The sequence below is a fragment of the Manacus vitellinus genome, unplaced genomic scaffold, assembly GCF_001715985.3.
Source record: "Manacus vitellinus isolate BGI_N305 unplaced genomic scaffold, ASM171598v3 scaffold_20_pilon, whole genome shotgun sequence".
Lineage (NCBI taxonomy): Eukaryota > Metazoa > Chordata > Aves > Passeriformes > Pipridae > Manacus > Manacus vitellinus.
In genome coordinates, this window is record NW_021939471.1 from 560,542 (window position 1) to 586,285 (window position 25,744).

The 25,744-nt window shown below is 39.4% G+C and overlaps 1 protein-coding gene across 1 annotated transcript in view; it reads right to left on the reverse strand.

Annotated features, from left to right (window-relative positions):
• COL5A2 (collagen type V alpha 2 chain) overlaps positions 1-25,744 on the reverse strand; it is a 100,163-nt gene that overhangs the window by 35,200 nt on the left and 39,219 nt on the right. Inside the window, exons 2-13 of the mRNA XM_029959567.1 lie at positions 14,992-15,216; positions 13,501-13,514; positions 11,835-11,867; positions 11,179-11,211; positions 10,456-10,509; positions 6,836-6,946; positions 5,035-5,112; positions 4,266-4,310; positions 3,737-3,790; positions 3,136-3,189; positions 1,041-1,094; positions 206-259 (exon numbers count right to left, since the gene is read on the reverse strand). Coding sequence (XP_029815427.1) covers positions 206-259; positions 1,041-1,094; positions 3,136-3,189; positions 3,737-3,790; positions 4,266-4,310; positions 5,035-5,112; positions 6,836-6,946; positions 10,456-10,509; positions 11,179-11,211; positions 11,835-11,867; positions 13,501-13,514; positions 14,992-15,216 — 809 coding nt within the window. The remainder of the gene's footprint in view (positions 1-205; positions 260-1,040; positions 1,095-3,135; positions 3,190-3,736; positions 3,791-4,265; positions 4,311-5,034; positions 5,113-6,835; positions 6,947-10,455; positions 10,510-11,178; positions 11,212-11,834; positions 11,868-13,500; positions 13,515-14,991; positions 15,217-25,744) is intronic.

Here is a 25,744-nt window from a genome sequence, read left to right on the forward strand (position 1 = left end):
ACACAGAGGTCAGTTTAAAGGGGAATAGCGTTGGTTTTCTGCAAGGCCCTCTTCCTCTCAAATGTCAGTAATTCTACTACAGCTGGCTCGCCTGTAGTGTAGTCAAATTCCACATAAATACAAAAAAAAAAAAAATCTTTTGTATCCTTATAGTAAAACTGCCTGGAAATATCATCTATAAGCAGTAGGAAAACCTGTCTCTTACCCGGTGACCCTTGAGACCTGGGAGACCAGGAGCACCAGGAAAGCCTCGAGGCCCCTAAGTAGGAAAAACAAACAAACAAACAAATAAAATCCTGATTTCTGCATATGAGCCCACCAATAATGGTGCTAACAGGGATGAGGGTGCAGGTAATATGAATACTTCTAACACCCCTTCACCTTGGTGACATAGCATAGTGAGGCAGGGAATTTGAGTAGGTCACACATGACACGGCCTTGAAGTTGGACTGTCTCAGCATTATGCATGTTTTTACTAATATTAAAAGCTTTATCATTTATATCAGGGTATGATCAAGTCTCAAATTTCAACAGAAGTAACGAAATAAAATGAGTGGCAAATGAACTTTTGAGTCTTAATATGGAGAAACATTAATTAAGCAGAGATCAAAACTCAGAGCTATTTAAAATAAATATAAACTCAGAGCTGCACACTGCGTATGTTCTTTTGGAAAAGTTCACCATGATAAACAACCATTACTAAAACACATTTAGCAATTAAACCGAAGTTATCATGGACTTAGTTTCCTCCCCAGTTTCTCAGGGAAGACTCATGGAGGGGAGTTAGGTGCTTGTGTTAGAATATTGGTCACAGGAATTTATAACAGAAATTACGTGAACACCTTCACACTCTCGGATAACAACAGTTCAGCAAACACTGACTGGAGCCTAAGAGTGAGCTAACACAAGTATGAGTGGTAGAGCTTTGCATTGATGAATCATCAGTATCATGTGATAAGTGATCAATATCATATGATGACACATGATTATCTTTCTAAATACGATTGTTTTTTCTAAAGTGTAAATAATCATGCTCTTACGGGAGATCCTGGAAATCCAGGCTCACCGGCTTGTCCTGGTCTACCAGGTTCACCCTAAGGGAAAAAAAAAAAAGGAAACAACACATTAAATTAGGAAAAAGTGGGAAAATTAACTTCTCTTAACATTCTTCCATTCAAATAAATGAAGACATTCAATCATCTTCTTTTAAAATCAACCACACACATGTCCAGCAGTTGTGTATTAGGCACATTAACTTAAGAAAGGTTTTTAACCAAGAATTGGGGGAACTGGAGACTGAGCATCCCACAGTGCATCCCAACATCACAAGATGGCGCTGCCACATAATTTTCCTGGGAATTAATGAGGCAATCTTCACCCAGCACCACATTGCTTTATTTTCCCACTGGAACAGCAATCTAAAACTATCTGCATTGCAGCTTGTTACTTTCCTTCTGCTCAAATATTTTAAAATGTGTATAATTCCATTCTAGGATGGTGACTATTTTCTGTGTACTGCAATGGGAAAGAAAATATGGCAGAAACAAGCAAGCACTTTTTGAAGATTATTCAAAGTCCTCCAGTCACAACCAATCATTCCTTTATATGCATCAATCAGTTCAAATACATCCAGGACACCAGCCTGCAGGAATATGAAAGGCTTCAGAAAAATATTTTCTGGACAGAGAGAAGGCAAAGTGCCTCACAAATGCAATTAAAGATGCCCAGACGTAGTCTGGAAGTGGAGGAAGGTCCTAGAGCAGCATCAAGATTCGGTTTCCCCACGTTGAGAGTTAACTGTAAACTCCTTGTACAGTGTCAGAGACTGAAACAGTTAATGATTTAAGCACTCTAGGATCACCAGGGGACTTTTGCAGGCTGGGAAGTGGTGGCTGTTGGCCCATCAAAGCCCCCTGCCAACCCTGAAAGGCAGGAAAAACCCTTTCCCAGTGCCCCTCACGGGAACTCTGCGCAGGCTCAGGAGACCTTGGAGGCTCAAGGCATGGCCTGGGACAGCATCCATGGATATAATAACTCACAACTTCTTTGAGTTTGTGGGCTTCCCTCCCTCATCCCCAATGGATCAAGGCCACCACTTCAACTCACCGACTGCAACTACCAAGTGTCATCTCTGGACCCCATGGGCATGTGACTATATACATCTTTCCACTCTCAGCTTTTCTTTCCCTTACTCTCCCTTACCCTTATACTGTCTTTCCTTTCTCTCCCTTCTGCATTTCCCCTAAAGGTTCTCTTTATGCCATATTGCTGTAGATGAGAGATATAGATGATAACACCCAAAATGGCAACATACCTGTTTACCTTTGAAACAAAATTGTTCTAAAATAAACCCTACATATATAAGTTTTCAAACAGCAATTATTCAATGTCATTTTGCTCTAATCTACCCCAAGGGATTTATTAATAAGAACCTGGGTTACCCTCCCCTTTCCAGGGGGGGTTGTAACATACAGTTAAATGGGAAGGTAGCTGGTACACAAGCTATGGTAATTTTTATACTAAAATATCTAGCATCTGCAATTTTTAACGAATTTCCAAGCTATAAATTACAGTTCAGACAGATTTAGTGTGCTTTGCAAACAAATAATACACACCTACTGGCAAGCTCTTAGGCTGCTGTTGTACAGTACATATATGTTTATGTAACATGTATAAACCACCCGTTTTACATATATCCGTACATACATGGATAAGAGTAATAAAATCTGTTACGAATATAACAAACTATCAAAAGTTTTAAGAAATTAAACACTAAAATCTCATTGTCCAGACACACGTACATGCTACCATCACAGCTCTTCTAACTCATCATGTGATCCCAAAAGAGAAAAGAATTGCTCCCTCATGATATATTATCACATTTGATTTCAGGAAGGACATCACAGTCAAGAACTGACTGAGGCAAGAAATAACAAAGAGCTGGTGCTTAGGCCTTAGGTACCATGGCCAAAATTCCCAGTTGTGACACTGCACTTAATGAGGAGTCTGATTACAAAGAAAAGCAAACAGATTACAGCAGTTACAACAGGCACATCTGCTGGTTAGTCACTGTCTCACAGATGCCAATGTTTGTTTTATTAAAAATTAAAAAGATACAAAGAGCAACAAACTTACATCTTCACCAGGTTTGCCTGGAGGTCCCTCTGGTCCTCGAGAACCTACTGGTCCCTAAGACATAAATATATTTCTTGAGAAGTCAATTTAGCCATCACTAAAATACCTATTTGCTTCATTTCAAAGTCTGCTTTTATGAAAACATATGGACAAAGGACAAATTTTATGCCTAAGCACATTTGCTTAATTTTGTGGTGCTCTTTCTAACCGTCCTGCCCTAAAAAACCTGCATTATATTATATGAAAATATAGGATAGACTCTTTAAGAAAAAAAAAAAAAACTTTAAAAATCAGTTCCTGTTGCTGGAAATCTCTGGCTCTTGCCTTTTTGAATCATTTTGTTCCCTCAAAAAATAAACATTCTCATCACCCTTTGTGTAAGTTACACCACCAGGTATGGTGTATGCTTAACCATCCTCAGGTCTCTGCTGGAAAAGTAAGAATGATCATTTATAATGTCGTTGGTCCTTGCTTTGAACAATACAACTCCACTAAAGTTACTTGATAGCTGAAACAACATAAGAAAAGTTCTGTTCTGAAACAAAAATGAATAACATATTGGCAATTTTCTTGCAGAAATGTTTGCATTTATCGGTCTTACCATAGGTCCTGGATCCCCAGGTTCACCAGGTGGGCCTGTGGGGCCAGCACCACCCTAAAATTAACCAAAGATTAATACAGTTACAAAGTCCAAAAGGAATTATAAGGATATCAATTAAAATCCATGACCAGGAAAATCACAGCCCCTGGGACAGACTGGATTCTAATTCAGAACCAGTTCACATTTCAATATGAGTGAAAGTTGAATACTAAAACCACTGAAGCTGTACAGAACAGTCACCATTTTCATCACTGTTCCCTCATTAAAAAATACGTGCTGGGTTAAAACCTTGTTAAAGGTCTAATAAACCATTCTTTTTGAGCTAATTCCTGTGTACAGAGAGAGGAGGAGCTCTGTGGAGCAGAGCTCTTGACAGCAGCTCATTTAAATTCACTTCTAGATGAAGATGTATTCAGCCACGTGTCACTGAAGATGGGCATCGCCCCAGAGATGAGCACACACCCATTACTGTGAGCTTTTCCTTCATCTCTAGCCAATTATCCCAAATCCCATGAGGTGAAGCACTTACTTGTTTTCCTTGGAGACCCTGAGGACCCCTCGGACCCACTGGACCCTGTCGAACACATAACTTGTTACACACTGGAAAACACCCTTTCCCAAGCAACATTCACCCAGCAAAGACAGCAAAAAAGGCCTGATAGTGACCTCCAAGATGGCATTTCTATGGTCAAACCCTTGGGAAGGCTTTTACTCAGAAAACTCTAGTTATCAAACGCACATAGAATGAAATCTTCAAACTCAAAAAGTCAGAGGAGTGTCATTTCATTAACAACTGAAAATATGGGCTTGATTGCTTTCTGAAACTTCACAGTTTCTCTGGAATCAGCCAGAACAACTGTGTTGTCTCCACTGAAAAAAAAAAATAGTAGCAAAATAAGAATAGTCTTCCCTTGAAGGGAATCTCATTACTCAGATGAATCTCATAATGGAATCAATGACAAAAATAAAATAATCCTGTTGTTCTCAGCCATGAGTTGAGAAGCAGCAGTGGAAGAATGTGTTTAAATGTATCATACAAACCACCAAAACAGCTTCCAAATTGCTGTGGTTTGTTACAGAAAGTTCAGATTTTCCCTTAGAAGGTTTTATGGGATCGTTAGAAAAATCTCATGCTTAATTGTAACATGAAATAAACATTATCTTGTTTGAAAATAATTCTCTTGTTTCTAGGAACCCAAAAATATCTATAAGAGACAACAGTCTGCATTTTGACAGAGTTTTTGCATGTGCACCCCACTTCCACCCTGTCCTACCATACAGGGCTAATCTGGTCTTACCACTGCACCAGGCATCAGTCCCATCTGGCTGCCAAGCCCAGATTTCTCATCCAGTCCTGCCATCTGAGCTGCAAATGGCTGAAAAAATAAGATGGGTGATTTTAGCTGTAAGTCATCGTCATGGTTCAAAAGGCAAAAATCCATCTAAGCACATCTCCATTTTTTACCTTGGCTTTGCAGTGCTAACAACTAAATTCTTAGTTTAATCATTAAAAAAGAATTTGTATCTCCTCTGAATTTGAGGTGTTTAAAGCTTCGAAGACCAGGTGAATAAATCATATTGTCTGCTTACTATTCTGACTCTCTTTCCACTTTAACCTTAAATAAATGAGAGAGTTACCTAAAAAGGGAAAAACCTCCCATGAAATTAAGTAACTTTTTTAATAACCTGCAAAACTAAACCACACCTTAACTTCAGCTGCATTATTCCTTCATGTCTTCTAAACCTTCCTTTTGTTTTCACTTACTGTGCTCCAAAGTTCAGAAATATCTTAAGGTAAAAGGAAATGTGGCTGATTTTTTGATTGCAAATCAGATTTTTTAAGCATGCTGCCCTCATCCAGCAAAGCTGAAAGCCATTGCTGTTCCTGTCACTTCACAGAGACCAATGAGTTCAAGCAGGGAGACCCTGCAGTGCCCTCCTTCTTGTGCAAGCACATAGTTGAAATCAAGTTTTGTTTTGCTTCGCTCAGAGCCAGATCCTCACTCATGGCAGGCCAGAGCTTACAGTGGCTGAGAACAAGGAACAGTTCAAATGCAGATTCAAGTTTTCTAAGATTTACTATTTGTTCCTCATCAAATTGGTCTCCAAACATATTTTCCACAAGGCTGGAGATTGCCTAACTTCAGAAACAGGAATACAAACAAAAAATGTATTAGATCTCTGGCCACACCTATTCTTCCATGTTTTCTCTAGGGCAACAGCCTAACACCCATTATGCTGCTTCTGTGATTCTAAGAGATTCCTGTCTGCTGAAGATATTTACTTGGGCTAAATCTCCTGGATTCAAGACTATTTGGAAATGTGGTTAAAGTCATGAAAAGCTGCCCAAAGTTACAAGCCATTGGTCTAACATGAATATTTCAGATTTTTGTCAATATAACTCTATTTTTTTTCAGTAACATTGCTGGACCATCGGAGTGAGAAATCAAAACAGGTATCTTCTAAACAGCAATAAATATGTAACTGAATATACTTGAGAATTTCAAATATCTATTTAATTATCTGTCATAATTAGTGTTCAATAGGAGGAGGGAGAAAAAGAAGTCTTGCAGAACACTTTGTCAATGTCTATGGCTGGTTAGCACTGCTTTTTACAAACAAAATTCTTATATAAATCTTCTCAGTGTTGATCTCAATACTTCCAGCAAGAAGCATAAACAATTACATTTTCATTACTCTCACTAGTTATTTTATTATTTATAATTCATCTTACTTTTCTCTTTTCTATATTACTAATTTGATGCACTAGTTTTCCTGCAATACTTCTCAGATCTCTTGTCTTTAAATCAGCTGGAAGTAACAGAACCTTAGTGATAGTCTTAGATTTGGGTAGTTTGGCTTTTCTAGATCCCAAAACCCACTTTGAAAGGTGTGTCCTTTCCAAGGTTTCTCACATTCAACTTGTCCCAGTTCTTAGCAGAACTTTTGGCAGAACTTTTTGCTGTTGCCCCTCATGACTGGAAGATGGGAACTGTAGGCACAACATTCCACGTTGACTGAATCAAAAGGAAGTCACTAATTGTATCATGTGGATATGATCCAACACTCACTTTCTCCTAAAGCAAGTGTAAAACTTACCCTGCTTATTCCATCCGGCCCTGGGTGAGTGGGATGCCCCGGAGGACCAGGGTCACCAGGCTGGCCAGGGATACCAGGTTCACCATCAATCCCTTGAGGACCACGAGGACCCTAGAAAGAAAATCAGAAATGCCAAGTGTGCAAAGGTGTTCATTGAAATCACAGCAACTGGCAAACAACTGCCTCTTTGTGACAAACCTGGGCTTCTAAAGATCTTCAAACAAACAACATCCCTCAAAACCTGTTCCTGCCTTCAGATCAGAAGCATTGGCTAAAATTAATTATGAATCCAAAATATAAGTAAATTGCAGTAATTTCTGCCACAGGCTCTCTTACAAACTCAGACTTCCTATCAATCCATACTGGAGCATACTATCCCTGAAAAACTATTTGGCTTTGCACACAATACGGAATAAAGTGAATTTACTTCTAAAATACATACAGCTCAGCTCAGAGCACATCCCTACACACATGATTAGGAGGCTTCAGCGTAATGCTGGATTTTTACAGCCCACTGACATCATGAATGGTTTAGACAGCTCATACCATTGGTGAATTCTCAACACAGTTACAATGCCAGAAATGCAGAGTAAGTTGTCACAGTTATCTTTAGCTGGTATTTGCAGAATAGGCTAGGAGCCCATCCTGTGGTTCTCATTTTGATCACCCACTCTTGATTCCTAAACTACATTTTTCTTAATTCATGTAAGAACTAAAATTAAATACAGAAGCAGCTAATAAAGCATTAGTGGAACAAAACCAATGGTAACAGGGCCAATAAAGATATATTTGAACCATAAATAAAGATGTTAAAGTGCTTGTGGCTACTGATTCTTTCATTAGAACAAAATGCTTGACTATGGAAAGGAAAAGTTTCATACTATATAATGAGCTCTTCTATTTTAAGGATCCTTAAACATAAAATTCAGAAGCCTGGCTCAATGAGTCATCTTTAGAGACACAACTAATAATCAGACAGACTGCTTGTATTTCCATGAGATGAGAACTGTGTCTGCAACACATTTCAGCGGAATTTATGTCTGAACTGGTATGGTTTCTACTAGTATGATTTGCAGAATGAGTTGTGAATAGGTGGAATTCCAAAACAAATGAGAAGATTTGTGCATGATGGATGGAAGCAGAAGGTTCTAGTGGAAAATTTTATTATTTAATATCTCTGTTTTAAACACAAGTACACACTGTCAAACCTAAAAGAGCTTACTGTTCAAAGGAGCAAAAGAATTAGTTATCTTATTTCATTTATTCTCAAAATAAAAAGAAAACAAAGTTAAGCTTTACAGAAAAAAAGCAACAAACAGTTGCCTATAAAGAATTTAGCAACCTTCTGTATGATTACTGATTTTCTATATCCAAACAAGACACTTTAACAAAATGTAATCAAGAAAATGTTGCTTATTTTAATAACTTTTCTAAAAAGGACTTACTTTTTATTCATCAAAAATCAATCTACTCTAAGAGAAGTACGTTTGTATTCGTAGGTGGCAACTAACTAGTGGTATATAGAAAATGTAAGTGGGTTTTTAATAAAATCTTGATTGTAATTTTATTAATTTTATGTTATGCATCTATTTATAGGTACATAAAAAAGCTCTTTCATTTTCTTTCACCAGCTCAAAGTCAGTGAGGTTTGAGAGGAAAAAAAAAAAAAGGGAAAAACATTATCACAAGTGCCACGAGGTGGCACCGTTTAAACACAATTTCCTCATTCTGGCCCACTGCTGCTGATGGTCAGGAAACTATTAATGGGATTACTTGTAATAGAATAAAAGGAAAATGCGTCTCGCAGTAGAACACTCTCAAACTTCTGTCTGTTTAAACTGCTACTGCAATTACAATGGAGTGCAGATCCATATGGAAAGAAAAACATGTGAATGGTTCTGAGGATGCCCAAGTTTATTTCCTGTCTTCAAAAGATCATTTGTAAATACCTAAAACGTTATCATGCTCCAAAACCCACCCTCCCTAGATGCATTTTCAAATGCAGATGTGCTAGTCCCTAAATGGTTCTCATTGTTACACTAGCAAAGCATTTAATGTAAAAAATAAGCTCATACTCCTGTATTCATTTTACATTCAAGGGTCCTGCTTTTGTAAAAGACAGAGATCCACAGCAAGGGTGAGTTTCTTCTACTCACTAGTCAGCAGAAGCCCATTTAAAGAACAAACAAACAAAAAATAATAATCAATAATAACATGAAGACAGAAACAAAGAGCTTAACGTGTAGTGCTTTTGTAACATCCCCAGTCAGCAATGCATTTACCCAAACTGACTTTATAAAGGCAGTCTGTACTGTACAGGGTTACCTGCTCCATGAGGGGTTTTCATAATACAAACTGCAGGTGTGAGCTAACATTTCTTTTCCACAAGTAAAAATAAACCCCTCTTCACTAGCAGTCACTGTATCTAACAGCAGTGCTCTTTGGTCTCAGACCTGACATACACACAGCTCTCTGGAAACTTTGACGTAACATTTTCAAAGGAGCTGGCTGCTTCTCAACCCCTTGATATTCCTTGAAAGCAGAATAATAACCTGTGTCAGAGGAACACAAAAGCGTTTACAACCTTTTGGTATTTGAGGTGCTTGTAGCCACCACTGTATAGAGACATGAGAGGGATGCTTGGCAGGGAATCAGAAATTATTTAGCATCTCAGTGACAGTACTGTACATTAGGAAAGCACTTCAGACAGCCTGATTCAGAAAACACAGCCCAGGTTGCTCTGCACACAACAAGATTTCACAATTACTCCCAGATTTCTTTTAAGCATCTTGACACTCATTCTTCAGACAAGTGTCTTATGGTGATCTAAAGAGCAGCAGTGGCTTGGCAGTCGTCTCAAAAAGGCTACACGCTTACCCCACTGCTTTAGAAATGTCATTTCCATCTACAGACAACAGGCACACACTGGAAGAACAGTTCAGGCGTCTGTTTTAGGCCTATGCCCAACCTCAGTATTGGCTTACTCTCTCCTGAGGGATAGGAAAATATCCACATTGGAATTACAATGATACAACACTAAAATCTGCTTTTAGCAGTTTCTGCTCTTTGACCTAGCTTTTTCAAAAGGAACATGTCATCTTGGGTATTTTCAGCACTCCTCTTTGGCCTTTCTGTGGTTCTCCACATGCAGACACTGAAATTCCCTTGTGAAGTCTTCATTTCCACTGAGCAATCCTGATTACATTATTCACCAGCATACCAACAACTGTAGTCACATATTAACTCCTGCTAACTTCCTGAGTTTTGTCTTTTCTCAAATGCTCTGGGCCACACAGCTCACACTGCTTCTGCTGCACGGGAGTCACCAGCAAATAGTCAACAAGTTCAGAAACAGGGGAACGTGATGTTCCAGTTTTGTCTGGGAATGTTTGTTGAGAACACACGGCTTTTAGTGGAAATACGACTAAACCTCTGTCAATTCTCTCAAAGCATTCACGTTTCAATCTAACCAGGGAATGGTGAAATAGAAACATTTTACTGATTCCTGGAAAATAGGAGGACAGTTTTGGTAGCTCTAGAAGACACAGAGATAGTTTAAAGACATCTAATCTTTTGAGGTTAGTTCAAGTACTTTATTTCTGAAGTATTTAATAACTTACAGGTCTTCCCTTTGGTCCTCGTTCTCCTCGTGGACCTTGTGAGCCTGGAGGTCCCTAAAAGAAAGATCAGAAATATTAAAGTACCTTTTAAACTAGCTAGTGATTAATAATGCTCTGAAAATATGAAATGCCATGCTTATTTGAAAAATAATTTGGGAGGGGTTTTTTTCCACGTCATCGTAAAGAAAACAACTCTAATCACCAGGTGTTCAATATTTCTTCTCAATTGTACATTGCCTGAAGGGAGTAGAACCAGGATGCAGAGACACACAAAATAATTTCATCTCTCCTGTGCTCCACAGGTTAATTCAGCAGAGGTTTTCTGAATGCTGGAGGCTCTCCATGTGGAGCTGCACAGCTTTGAGACACCCTTCCTGCTGGTCCAGTAGTGCTCCCTGCTTAGCCACAGCTGGAGAGACTTCTGTATCTCCCTCTACTCCTGCTAGATCCCTGCTGGAGAAGCGTTTCCCAGCATCCACCCTGCCCAAAAGTCCTCAGACCTGCACATCCTACAAGCACTCATCCATTTGCTTGGGATGGGCCGACCCGCGACTGTGACAACCATCCCGTAATCTCACCCCCTCAAACCTGACGGCTTTGCAGCCGATACCCACTAGAGGCATGGAAGAGTCCTCCTTCATATCACCTCCCCAGTACAAAACAGAAAAGGCAGGAAGTGGCAAATGCCACCATCAGAGAAACAGAGGATGGAAAAGTACTCACGGCTGGTCCTGGGCGGCCTCGTATTCCTGAAACCTAAAGCAGGCAACAGAAACTAAAGTTACCACACTAACGCGATGGCTGTGTTTGTCACGACTACCCTACAGAAAATGAGTTGCTGAAAAGCAAATAACAAGAGAGGAAATTAAAGTATCATGCTTTTTAGGGGGATGGAAAAAAAGAAAAAGGAAAATATTCCACTGGTTATCAATTTCCAGTTCAGTCTTTTTATAAGCAATGTGAACAAAATCTTGGAAGTGTCACTGTTATTATAAATAAAAAAATAAGTGAATTAAAATTATTTAGACTCAACTTATCGATTTTTTTAATCTGTTTGTCTTCACACTAGAAAGAGATAAACGGTGACATTTTATTTCACCGCTTTCTAGATACTAATTTACCGTTGTACCTCCACAAAAATCTAACTATAAAAATAAAGATTATAGCAGCTTTGACTCAGTAAGAACTTTTCCCAAAATGCAATTGACAGGAATTTCTAATGTTGCATGTGTGACACAGTGTACTTAATTCCATTCCTTTCATTCCTAGGATGTGCATTCTTGTTGTATTTACTTCATTACTGCAATTCTGCTTTAAAGCACTCAAATATACACTTCCAGGGTGTGCTGATAAAGAGAGAGAAAAAAATACAGACTTACAGGTGGCACTATTCCAGGTTCTCCTTTTTGTCCCTGTAGGAAAAAGATGGACAAACATTAGATGGCAGAACAGAAGTGCGAGTACAATTAACAGCACGTTGGTTTATCAATGCCATCCCTGTGACTGTGACAAAAACTAAAGCTTCTCTAAGGGTACAACTAAAGTACCTGTGACAAATAATGCATATTATTTTAATGACTATGGACACTGATTAAATGAAGGGTGTAAATTAAAACTTTCTCTAGCTGTTAACATACCTTCTGACAGAATAATCAAACTAAAAAGGTATCGTGAAACCTTTGTGCTAGAAGTGCTACAAAGCGCTAAAAAATATGCAGGAGCTCTGTTATTGGATGATTTGATTCATACAAAATGCAGAGCCCACAGCAGCATTCAGGTTCCATTTCTTCAAGATATTAAATTCAAATTTGTAACATGAAATCTGTGGGCATAAACACCTATCTGCAGCCCAGGGACAGAATGATATTGCACAGCTTCAGAGTGAAGGACAACTTCACTCTTTGCCAATTGACTTTTCTTTGAGCTGACAATGATTGCACCTTACATCAAATCGCTGGCTTTAGACCTATTGGTGGTAACTGGTTTTTTAAGGAAAAAAAGAGATTAAAAATTTCCTGCCTTGTTTATCGAGTAACAATAAGGAGGTTACAGTCTACTTACAAATAGATTTAAATTTATTTTAAATTTATAAATTATTTTAAATAAACAAATCCATTTATAAACTACCCCTACATAGAGAGCACTCAGTTTTAGTGATCACCCAGAAATTATTTCAATTATTTATTGTAGTCATTTACTACCTTAGAAGCTCATTTATCAGAATGCATTTTAATTTCTTTTGTAAGAACAGATCTTCTGTTTGTTTAATTGCACGTGATGAGAGATGCTGCCCACAGAACCATGGCTCTGGGCAGGAACACACTGTCCTACTGCCCACTGGGCAGCTCAGCCTCGGCACAAAAACCAGCTGCAGGCTTTGATAGTTCAGCATCCAATGACCTCGTGGTCCCTTCCCTCAGTCTGTGGCACAGCTGGAAGTGAAAGCACCAAACCACTCAAACTGGAATTCCTTTGATGTAGACAGCAGGGATTTTCAGCCAGGGAATTCTCTATATTAAGATCAGAGTTTTTGCCTGCATCGCAACATTTTTTCCACGTGGACTGCAATCTCTCTAGCCACTGAGGAAGACCAAGAGAAAGAATTGTTTCAAACAGAGCTTATATATGTATCTTTCATGGTGTGCTCCAAGGAGATCACAAAATCAGCTGAGTTAGAAGGGACCTCAGAGATCATCAAGTGCAACCCTTAATCCACTACCGCTGTGGTTCCCAGCCCATGGCACTGATGCCACATCCAGTCTCATCTTAAAAACCTTCAGGGACGGAGAATCCACCACTTCCCTGGGCAGCCCATTCCAATGCCTGATTACCCTCTCTGTAAAGAAATTCTTTCTAATATCTAACCTAAACCTCCCCTGGCACAACTTGAGACCATGCCCTCTTGTCTTACTGATAGTTGCCTGGGAAAAGAGACCAACCCCCACCTGGCTACCACCTCCTGTCAGGGAGTTGTAGAGAGATGCAAGAGAGTCTTTCAACAGTTGTAATATGTTAGGAAAAATAAAAAAGCGAAGGAAATCTTACCTTTCTTCCTCTACCTATGTAAAAGGAGAAAAGAAGAAAAGAGGAAATTAATGCTTTTACTCTGAGAGACAGAACACAGTAAGAGCTGAGCAGTGTTGCAGCCAGAGCCATCCCTGATCCTGGGGTGAACAGAGTATGGTGTATTGCCTACAGGGAGCTGGGGAAGTTCCCAGGGACACACATACTCCCTTGTTCAGGTGTGAGGAATCAGAACAGTTTGCAATGATGGCCCCTGATTCTCAGCTTTTCTTTCCTCATTGCACAGAATAACAAAAATCACATTGGGAAACCAGTTTATCTTGTGGGGAATTGTCAGATGCTGCCTAATGATTGAAAGTGAAGTCAAAGGAAGCTTTATTACTGACTCCAATACAAGCAATGGTGATGGATCCACAACAAACTACATGGTATTTTTCAAAAAGCAGAGCTAACAGAGGGATTTTTGACCTTTTCTTTTTCAAAAAGCACCTGCAGTATCATGTGCCTACATTCAGAGCCATACAGCCACACCCATGACCACAAAAATCCTTCAGAGGAATATTTTATCAATACCTCGAATAACAGTAAGGAATTTGGGAATGTATCCACATTGCTTCTATATTTACTGGGTGTACTCTGTTGGTGTTGGCCTAATGCCTCCCAAAACGCAACAGGGTGCACAGCCCATTTAATAATGCTCTCCACATCTTGCTCCATTTCTCAATTACATAAGTCCCTACTTTGGTCTTTATCACTACTTTGTTCTATATTAAGCTAATCAACAGCAATTATATCTCCTGAAGAAATTAATTATTATACATAGAATATATTTCTAAGAATTCAGTACACTGTATTATATGGCATTAATTGCAAGGTAAGAAATTTTCTTTTGGGAAAATTGAGGGGGGGTTGCTTTATTCAAGTCTCTCCAGGAAGAAGAAATGGACTGGAAAGGACATAATCTTTAAGGTATATAACAGACAGGATGCAAACAGGGGGTCAATAATACTTCACACTCGTTTTATTTTTATGTCTCACAATAGGATCCATGTTTTCACTTTGAAGAAACACTTTACACTATATACATTTGTTCATCTACTAGAGGTCCCCTGAATTTTATTAAAGAATACACTTTATATAGTTATGTATATGATATATATTTATGGTAATATGTTTATTATATATATTTATGTCAATATATTTATCTTTGAGTTTCAGATGAACCACAAAAAGAAGCCAGAATTCGACCTCCTTGAAACATCAAGATGGAATTCAGATCAACTTTTTAGCTGTAAAACCATTTGGGCTTATTTCAGATTCATATTCTAAAGAAAACTGTTTCCAGAACCAGCTCTGGTGCAACCCAAGATGGAAGATAACTATCAAGTATCCGCTATTGTCAGATTTAAACTTTCACCACGGAAATACTATTAGAAACTTCAATATAATGAGGTTCCCTAGTCCTTTGGGTTTTCTGTCCTTTCAAAAAAGCAAACTAGAAAGCAGTCTCACCGATGGTGGGGTCAAAGTCACGTGCAGTGTGGGGACACACAGGACAGCACTCTCCCGGGGGCACCTGCGGGTTCTCACACTCCAGCAGATCCTGACACTGGATTTCATCGCAAAGGATTGCTCCGTTGTCACAGACGCAAATTTGGCACGGGGAGGGCTTCCAAATATCCCTGTTCAGGTACATCTGTCCATTCTGAGTGCAGGCTATTTCATCAACGTCTTCTCCTGGGACGGGGGAGAGAGAACACACGACATGTTTTCCAACCATGAAATCGAAGGAGTAGGACTGGACAAGGAAAGGACACACCTGGAGATGAGAAGCAGCATCACATACACAGAGAAATCAGGCCAGCAGCATAGCTGAAGTTGATACTAAGGACTTTTAAATATCAGTCACGAGCCTTTCTCATTTTACCACCTTATTTCTTGGTCAGAAAGAAGTAAAATAGAGTCACCAGGGAGAGCATAGTCCCCCCACAGTACTAAATGAACTTTGCCTCATGAGTCTCTGGATGTCATTCTGCTCCGTGGGGTACTAACTCTGCCCCAAGGAACTCCTGCCAATTCCCTGCTCTGTGTCAGAGCTGTGCACAGGGTGTTGGAGACATCTGACCAGGCGGAAGGACCTGTGAGACTTCTGCATGAAATGGTACACGCTGCCTGCTCCCAGCTGCAGGTGACCTACACAGCCAGGCCTGGGACAGTGCTGAACAGATGTGGCAGTGGTTGAAACAGAAAAACCTCATTTATTAGGCAAGGTTTAATTATTGGGGAATGGAGAGTCAAATCTTCCAAACAGGACTTTCAGCCACAGTCCACCGGCCCAGCAGCACCCATTGCGTTATCTCCAGCTGAGTGACAAGAGGCTCCCCACATCACTTGTTTTGCTCAGCATTTATAATCCAGCTGCTCTGGACCCACACGATCACCCCAGCACACACAAAATATTTCTCTGGATATATATTAACTACATGCAAAATGCCTCTTAAATACTTTATCTATATGTGAAAGACTATCCTATGTCACTATTTATGTAGGATCAGCATGGACAGACTGTGTGCATATGTCCCATCTAAGTACGTATTCACACATTTCTGTGGAGCTCATTCTATTTTATTGAAGTTGGATACATCATTTTTAACCTACTCTGTTCCATTACAGAAGGTTTACTTTCTTTCTTGTCTTAATACTAACTTCTTTCTTTTCCTTGAATTCCAATTTAGAATTAAATTTCTTACTTATCAATTAGAATTCCACTCAATATAGTTTTTTCTGTCCCATCTACAAACAGTCTACTGTCACCCAGTTGAAACAACTTCTGTGGGTTCATTTTGCAACCTAGAAATTACAAAAATTTCCCCATTTGACTGGTGGCAGCATCTAAGGGGACTTAACCACCTGTTTGGGAACTGTTCTGTCTGTACTTAAGTCTATGCCTTTGTTTTCTTCCTACTCTGTAGGCAAACGCTCTAAATATCATGGATTTTTTTTTTAATCATGAGGTGAGTATATCTCAGTATCTTCTCCTAAAATTATAATGTGTCTGAGAAAGAATTCAAAAATCAAGTTCTAAGTTTTCCTTGTGTGTCTGGTGTTTTACAGAAAACCCTAGCAGCAAAAAGAGATTTTTTTCATTTTGTCTCAATGAATGTTTCATCCTCTAAAGGAACACAAGCACCCACAAAACCAATGAACTGTCCCCAGGCTGCCCCTAGACAATGTGTAACAACTTGAAGACCGAGAATCCCAGTGAAGATGTTCTCTGAGTCACACACAGCAAAGCTGTCACTCACAGTCCAAAATTATTCTCCTGACCCCTGAGATGCTGCAGAGAAGATTAATCCTACCTGGGTGGGAGCTCCATCTCATCACAGAAACCTTCCTATCAAAAGTGTCTTTGAAACTGGACAATCCAGTTAAATGCATTACTGAAAATTCCCCATCAGGCCTAATTTCTAACTGATATAAGACTGGGAATAGGGTCAATTATATAGAGAGAGCACATCTCCCTAGTCAGAGATCACAATCAATGTTTTCTTAAGAAAATCTGTTACTAGTGTAAAAATTCACAGTTCTAAGCACAATGAAAGTTTCACTGTTCTATACACTTCTGCCCTAATTTAAACCAGATGCAAACAGAAAATTACAAAGTAATAAATATGAACAGATTTGGAATTTCAGTTTCGTGCCTCAACTCAAGTCCAGTTACTCCATCAATGTCAAGAAGAATTGGAGCAGATGTGTCATTAACTGTTGCCTGCCATCACTAACTTCTGCAGCCCTCTTACAGAAATTCAAATGGCAACTTTCACCAGGTTGACTCCTCTTCGGTCACTTTATCACACCAACTGATAGGAGAACTAGAAGAGGTGCTTGCAGAAGCTCAGGAGGAAATGTTTTCAGTGTGAAGTAAAGACATCAACCAAGACTGCTGCACAGTCCATTTATGACACTGTGAGAATCGTTTTCCAAACAGCAGATCACATTTTGGAAACCACTCTCCTCCCTTCTCCCCTGTGAGCATGACATCACACGCTGTCTGACACACTCAGCCTTTCCCCCCCAGATGTCTGGCATATGGTCTGTGTCTCCTTTAACTCACACATCACCCTCAGAACTCGTTGTGCTGCTCAAAAGAGCAGCAGCTTGCATAAATGAAATTTCTAAGTTATTGAGCCCAAAGTCAGCGTTCTGTCATAACTTCAAATAAACCACACACAGCAACCGCTTTGGCAAATCAGAGCTGAGCCAGATGGGGACTGGCTTCTGCCCGAGTCCCGCTCAACAGCTGGGAAGGAGGCAGACAAAGGCAGGGGAAAAAAGCACATACCAGCTTCTGGAAGCATACTAAGAAGTCTGCTTCCCTATCAGATTGCAGATATGCCGATGAAAAAAACACCACCGCCAAAAAAAACCCCACAACCAAAAAAAAAAACCACAACAAACCAAATCTAAACCAAACAAACAAATCCAACAAAAAAAAAAAAAAAAACCACCACCAAAAACCCATACCTCATTACACTGCCAGAAAATGCAGTTTTACATCTTTCGATGTTCATATTTTTACATCTTTACAAAGATTTTACATCTTTTAATTATCCAGCTTTAGGAGTTGGACTCAGTGATCCTGAGTCCCTTCCAACTCAGCATATTCTATGATTACCTTTGGTGCTTCTAGTTTTCTTTTCTGCCGTGACTGCATCACACTGAGGCAGTAACCTGACAAGAGCAGCTATTTCAAAGCCAACTCATTTTAAAAGCACATTTTGATGTTTTGCTCTCAGGCTTGAGTTGCAGACATGTTATCCAGCTACACCCAAGTTGGCAGAGGCAGCAAAGGAACTAGTTCTACCATTTCCTCTCTGGCTTGGAAATTTGCAAGTTTGTTTTAATTACAGAGACCAACTTACAACCTCTTTATGTATCACACGTTCTTTTTATCCCTGCAGTTGTAAAACAATGTGTTGAACGGCTTGAGAAGTAGCTTTGGAAATTCTTAATGCGGCAAAAGAATCTGCTAGCCCATTAACCAATTCCTTTCTTACAGAAAAAAAGTACAATTCTCATTAGTATTGGACTGACTAAAGAACTTACAGGGTTGCCAATCCATTGAAGCTGGAGAAACTGAGTTCCAAAGCAGTCTGCAAATATGAAAGGCAAGGTAGGAGAAATACCCAATGATATATTTAAGGACTCATTCACCCATGAGCTTGCACAACCAACCTTCAGAAAGAGGATTTCAATGAAATGCACTGTAAGCACAATGCCATTTTTTTCTGCTATATATTGTCGTGTCGGTGTAACAGTTTTACTTCAAAGAAACTAATTTCTCAGACGTCAAAGAGTCAGTTATAGCTAATGTACTAGATCATCAGACTCAGAGACTACATATCAACAGCTTGGAAGTAAAAATCGTATCAGGCGCTGACATACCCAGGCTCAGTTTGGTGTCAACACTGAAAATGTACTAATTACTGGGGGGATGAGAGGGGCAGGGGACGTGATACGAGATCCCAGCCACTAGATGGCTGTCAACATCCATCAGTCATCACAAGCAAGTGTCAAAGAAGTTTGTGCACATACAAGATGCGTAAGGCACACCCTGCTTCGGGCAGTTTATGCTGAGCCTGTCTGCATTTCAAGTAAATCTCTCTCAAGGTTAATTCCACTCCTCAACAAGCCAACAACAGGACAAGTGTTTTAAAAGACAGCACATGAAGCCATTTCAATTTTTCACCACCAGCTATGCATTGTTTTGAAAGTAAAACCTGGAAATTTACTGCTGCTTCATTTGCTGTTTAAAGTCACTTACTCCACATTACTGTGCCCATATTTCTTTCACTAACTTCTGGTTTGCATCTTGTGTGTATGAAAAAGGCAAATAAGGCCCAGGCATGGAACCAGGTAGAACAAAAAGAAAGAAGGAAAATGGCACCATAAAAAGCAGGAGCAGTCAAGCACCACTACCTCAGCTGAGGTGATGGCAGGTATATGGTGGAAGAATATATGTAGATATAAAGGTTTTGTGCAGGAGAAACCTTGGTTCATAGATGAAATGGTAAAGGAAAGGGTTTGACATCAAAGCAGCTCCATTTCATCGCACTGTTATTAGTCCTACCAATGTGCTAATTAAAGAAGCCTAAAGGCTGACAGACCTACAGCAGGAGAGAACACAGCCTAACACAGGCAGAAAAGATGAGGACTGGTACTGAAAGCACAGTCTGCCAGTGTTAGGCTTTTTTCTGCCAAGAGTAACTTCATGATGCATCCTGTAACCAAACCCCAATGCTCTGGCATTGCTTAACATAAAAAGACTGGAACAGAAGAGGTATGGGGTTTTTTTTAATGAAATAAGGCTCATCTCATCTTCCCTTTGTCATCCTCATGCTACCTTGTCAAAAGAATAGGGAAATATAAGATTACACAGATACAGCAGGTTCTAAGCTCAAAAAACCTAGAATATGAAAAGCAGAGTTTCAAGATATGAATTGCAAAATTTAAGCCTGCTGACTCATAAAGCAGAGGTGCAGAAGTAAATAAAAGTGAAAGATGATAAGTGCTAACAACCATTCTGTAGATGTGCTGTTGTGCATGTGTACAGACTGCCAAGGCAGGGACAAGAGGAGCTTGGTGTTAATAATGTTTGACTCTCAGCCTGCCACAACAAATGTAGGGCTTGATCCAATTCCCTTCAAATCAATGGAAAAAGCCTCTCATTTACTCCAATAAGAATCAGACTGCCTGTCTTGTTTATCTTTTGGTAACTTTTTTTGGAGTCGTACTAAATAAAGTATTATCCTAATTATTGTACCTTGCAAATTATAATGTAAACACCAATTACTTTGAAAATCAGATAGTTTTCAGGAGTGTTGACAAATACAAAATATATTTTGCATTTGTTACACAGAAACAATTCTTGTTTATAGTTATGAACACACAGAGTTCATATAAATACTTTACAGCTATATACATAAGGATGAACCTGGAATTCCTGACTAATAAAAGACCAAACTGATGCACAGCTTTGCCAGTTCTGTGCACTCAGAAAGCCAGGAAGAGAGTTCCAAGTTAGTGCCCTACCAATGCTCCCTTGTAAAACAACTGGATAATAACAAATCCCTTTGGGAATGCACACAGGCACACAGTTTAGACTACAAATCTGTAGGAAAACAGGTTTCATCAGAACTTTTTCTCAGGAAAAGAGGTAGGGGGTTTTAATCCATCCTGCAGAATTCCTGCTTTAAAAAAAAAACAAAAAAAAAAAAAAAAAAACAAAAAAAAAACTAGAGGGCGATTTGCAAAGTTGAGAAAGTTGATTTTTTTAAAAGCATTCCACAGATTAAGAGATATTGCATGCTCTTAAGTCCAAATGAGTATCAATGTGATTGAGGAGGTCAGTTCTCTAGACAAGGAGCTGCAATTCTTTGTGCCTTGTTTCAGAAGTAGAAAAGTCCCAGAGTGTTATTTTAAGTGATGCAGATAGTTTTAAAACATGTATTTTAGGACTGGAAAATTACAGACTCAACTGGTTTTCCTGCAGAGCCCACAAATAACTTTAAGTATGAATAAAAACTGCTAAGTATCAAGGTGCAAGTCAGCTCCCAAGCAGAGACTTAATTCATTGCTGAAATTGCTGTGGCAGTTCATAAAAGCCTTACTAAAGACACACTTTGCACCTGGTCAGTGGCTTCTGGCTGGCACTGAGGGGAGGGAGTTCACCTTCTGAGATTCATTGACCAAGAAAACCCAGCCTCCGAGCTCTAAACACCAGTCCACAGGCAAAAAGCTACAGCTGAACAATACACCTTGACTCAGGAGAAGAGGTAATTTCTCGGGTAAAGTGACCTGGCAACTGCGGTTTTTTTCTTCCAGAAAATTGTGCCAAAATATATAAATGTGTTCTCCACTCAGCATTGTAATTTCAAATTTTGCTGAATGGGGAAAACTGAATAGGAAAAAGCTATGCTGAGGATACAGTTAAAACCCCTCCAAAATTATTTTAAATTAATATCTGAAGTATGCAACTGCTTCTCCACTGTTCCCTTAACTGAGTAGAATCAATGCTACCTTACATTTGGTTTGGGGGTGGTCCCTATTTCCCCAGCTCTCAAGTTCACAGATTTATGTCTCCATCAGTAAGAATAGAAGTTTTCCTTGCCTTTTTATGGATAAATTTCATTTCCAACACAGAACAATCAAGAAGAATGTTTTTATTACAAGATCCAACGCATGCTGTATCCAAAGGCAGAATACAGTGGGATCCCTTCCAGTAAAAAGGATTTCTCTTGCTGGTCCCACAGCACTAACCAATGTTTATTATACTGTTCAATTCCCTAAGAGCATCTGGTGTGTATCTGCATCTTAACCTCTGTTCCTGAGCTGCTGAACGAGTCTCAACCCTTGTAAATATCCCAGGCAGGGCAGGGAATTGTGCAGGAGCAACACTTTGCTCAAAGATTGATTGGACTGGTCCTTTCCTGTTGGTTACTCCACAGTCTGGGATCTGCCTATTTCAAGGGCATTTAGTTAAACCAACTCACTGGAGTTATCCCATGAAGGAGGTTGGATGTAAACATGTTTACTTTCTTTTTCTCTTTTTTTTTTCAAGTAGAACCCAAGTGAATGGCTGGACACATCACTTGGTGCCTGCAGGAGAATAGGGTGAAGGAGGGAGTTTGAAGAGCCTGATCTGCCAGCAGTGGTTGCTCAAATACTCTCAGATGACAGCAGTCAAGCCTCAAGCATACAGTGGGAAATAAAATTACTTCCAAATGTCTAAGGCTGCATACAGAGACTGCAACGGGGAGGCATTCAGGGCATGCCTGAGAAAACACTATTGCAGATTTCAGCAGTTGGAGCAAATCAGCCAAAAGCTGAAGCCAGTAACAGGGTGCCTGGTCCCTGTTGGAGCCCACACAGCCACAAGTGCCCTGCTTGGACTTTGTCATACAAGGTTGTCAGGGTGAGGTCAGTTCAGCTATTGCTGCCTGTACCACAACTTTCTTCCTGACTCAGTGCTGGAAAAGCCTAAATAAAGTGCTTATCATGGCCAATTATTATCTTCTGTTATTTCAAAAGAGGCTTGAGGCAACAGAGATCATTTGTTTTTCTAAGCAAAATATTGGAGCACAGTCTTGACTCCAGGATGACATTTTTAAGTGGAATCACTTCATTCGCACGAAGGCAGGCTGGTCCCACAGAAACATCAGATTCTTATGGCAGGGAGCTTACAAAGAGAACATGTAGCAGGAGCATTTCAATCAGTGGAGGTAGGGGTGGGCTCAGCACTGCTGAACACTCACAAGTTCAGCAATACAGGCATTATCTTTAAAATTAAAACAGAACTAAACCTGCAATTAGCACATTTTCTAAAATGTAAGAGGTTTCATTCTGGAAGCAAACAAACCCCAACAGTGGGAATTCTGCCCAACCTGCTGCTACTGCACATTAAAGCCAATCTGATCAGGACATAGGGAACTGCTTCTAACATATTTAAACTTAAGTCTAAAATGGCAAGATTACAATGAAAATTTAATATTCTTCTACAGTATATCTTGGCTTACTGTTCCAGAATCCATGGATGTTTGATTTTGGTCTTTCCAAAATCCAATCTTGGACTGCTGTACATTAGGAAAAAGTAAAGCATTTTGGCTGTGAAGAAAATTCTCTCAGCTGCTTCCTGTGTCAGGATCATCAAGACAAAGTTTCCACTCACAGTCCCTTTGGATTCCCGTGGTAAATCCATCAGCGATTCCCAAGAAACCGTCTGGGCTGTCCAGTCAACCAGAAACCATTGCCCAAGGAACAAGCCATGCAGGGTAAGGTTTTACTGTGTCAGCCAGGTTCTAAAATAAGCATTTATTGAAGTTCCCAGCACTGATCCTTGAGGAATGTCACCATGATCCAGCCACCAGCTGGACTCTGAACTGCCAGCTGTTACCCTTGGAACTCAGTAGTCCCACCAGCTTTTCATTCCCCTTGTTAGCCACTCATTCAGTCCTATCCTGAATATAGGACTGAATACTTCCCCAATTTGCCTATGGATGCTATGGGAGATGGCATCAAAAATGTTACTTAACCAAAGTTAAACAGCATCCACTGTCTTCACTTGTGTCCCAAGCCAATCATCTCATTGTAGAAGGCAATCAGATTTAACCAATTCAATGGCAAAGGGCAAATTTATTAAATAAATAGCCCCTAACTGCAGTCTGCTCTTCTCTGCACCCATCTATTCAAAATCTTACAAGTTTCACTATTCCAGTTTCACACATGCTATAACACCCAGGAGTCTAACTGGTAAAATAACAATGCACTGCAAAATAACAGGTTTGCCTTCCTTGTTTTGTAGGATTTAGCTCTTTTGAAGTCAGACAAAATGTGTATGAATATCTTTTCTTGTTACATCTCAGAGAAACACTCTGCTGTCCAAGCATCCTCATTCTTTGAAGCTATACACATCAAAGTTCAGTAGAAACCTGCTATTACACACTGTTTTTTCCACAAAGCTTTCCTGCATTGTGGTTTACAAAGTGGACTCATGTAATCCCCTAAATGTATCCTTGCTGGCTAATATCACCCTCCATTTCAACTAAAAATAAAGATTTGTAATTAGCAAGAAAATTCAGTTCCATAATTAAAAATCCTTGCATTCCAACAGGCTCAGCCTTTCACACAGAAGTGAAAACTACCCAGTGCTTGGGTGGAGCAGGAAGGTATTGCTAGAAAACTACACTCATAATATGCTGTTTGTACAGCAAAGCTATTCATTTGCTGAAATTCCGGGCCTCTGAGAAATAAAAAAGGGAGAATGGTAAGCAAAAAAAGTCTGCAAAAATGTCAGGAACAAAGCCTCTGTTTCTTTTCTGCCACCATTACCTTTACCACAGTTCAGACAGCTCAGTCAGCAACTTCTGGTTTCAAGATGACATGGAACAGGCTTTGGCAGCCCTCAGGACATCCTGGCTGCTTTCTGCACAGCATCAGGGAGGAGAGGTATAAAGGAGCAGCCTAGTTTTTAAGCACAATCTGAAGTCAATCAGACATACATACACGAGGAAGAGACAGTGATTTAGATGTGTGTCATGCCCAAGAGAGAGTTAAAGTTATTTATTACTTACAGATATAGGAGGAACAAGCAGTTTCTTTCTTTCAGTGCAAAAAAGTAACAATGTCAGTAAGTAACAAGAGAGTTACTTTTAATAAAGGTTTGGGATGAAAAAATCCTTGAGACTGAATATAAAAGCAATACAATTAGCATTGGCCAGGAATTTTTCTACAATGTGGGGTATTTTTCTTGGAGAACACAACATTATTGAAATACCGAGGAAGGTAGTTTTATTAGGTACATAATTGAAAACCTTTTCTTTCATTCTCAGGATGTTTGAAATTACCTATTTCAGTCAAAAAAAAGCCCATTGGGATTTGCTAAAGAGAACTTCACAGCAGTAAAAGCCTTGTAATAAACATCCAAGTCAAGCTGAGGGAAAACGTTTTCATTGACCTGACCCAATTCCATCTTTTTCATCATTTCTGAGTCATGAGACCTTTTTTTAGGTTGCCCCAACTCATCAAGGCTGGCTTGGGAAAAGCCAGTTATTTATAAGAAGCTTTCTCTCTAGCACAGGCTGGTGGTTGCAAACTGCAACTTCCAGGATGTCTTCAAGAAGACTTGTATTTGCAGACCAACATACTTTAAATCCTACTAGAGGAAGAGAAGATTTAGGTCAGGTGAAGAATGTCTTTACTCCATTTTCAGAATGCTGTATAACTTCATTAAATTTAAGAAGGAAGATTAAAAAAAAAACAAAACAGTTTCTTATTTTGTCTTTATGCAACAGTGGGAAATGGCTACATTAACTTTTTAGGAAAAATCCAGTGTGAAAGAGTAACAAGAGTTATCTTTGCCCATCTGGAGACTCTCTCTGTTACTGTATTATACTTTGGTATTGTCCCAGTTCTTGGTCCATACATACAAAAAAATAAGCATAAAAAATCCCCACCAAATGTTAAAAAGAACAAAAAAGAAAAGGTCAGCAAAGAGTGAGCCCTATCCACCCTGTCATTTAGATGCATAACATTGATAAATGTCCTTTAAAAAGACACATACCAGCCATTACTTTGCTGTCCTGCAGGATTATGGTTTCTGGGACAGAGGAAATGAAAGGCTTTCCTGCAGGCTCTCTTGCTCTTATTCATTGTATATCTTTCCATACTTCAGGGAGAAAGCATTATGAACTTTTGTCAGGCAAATAGT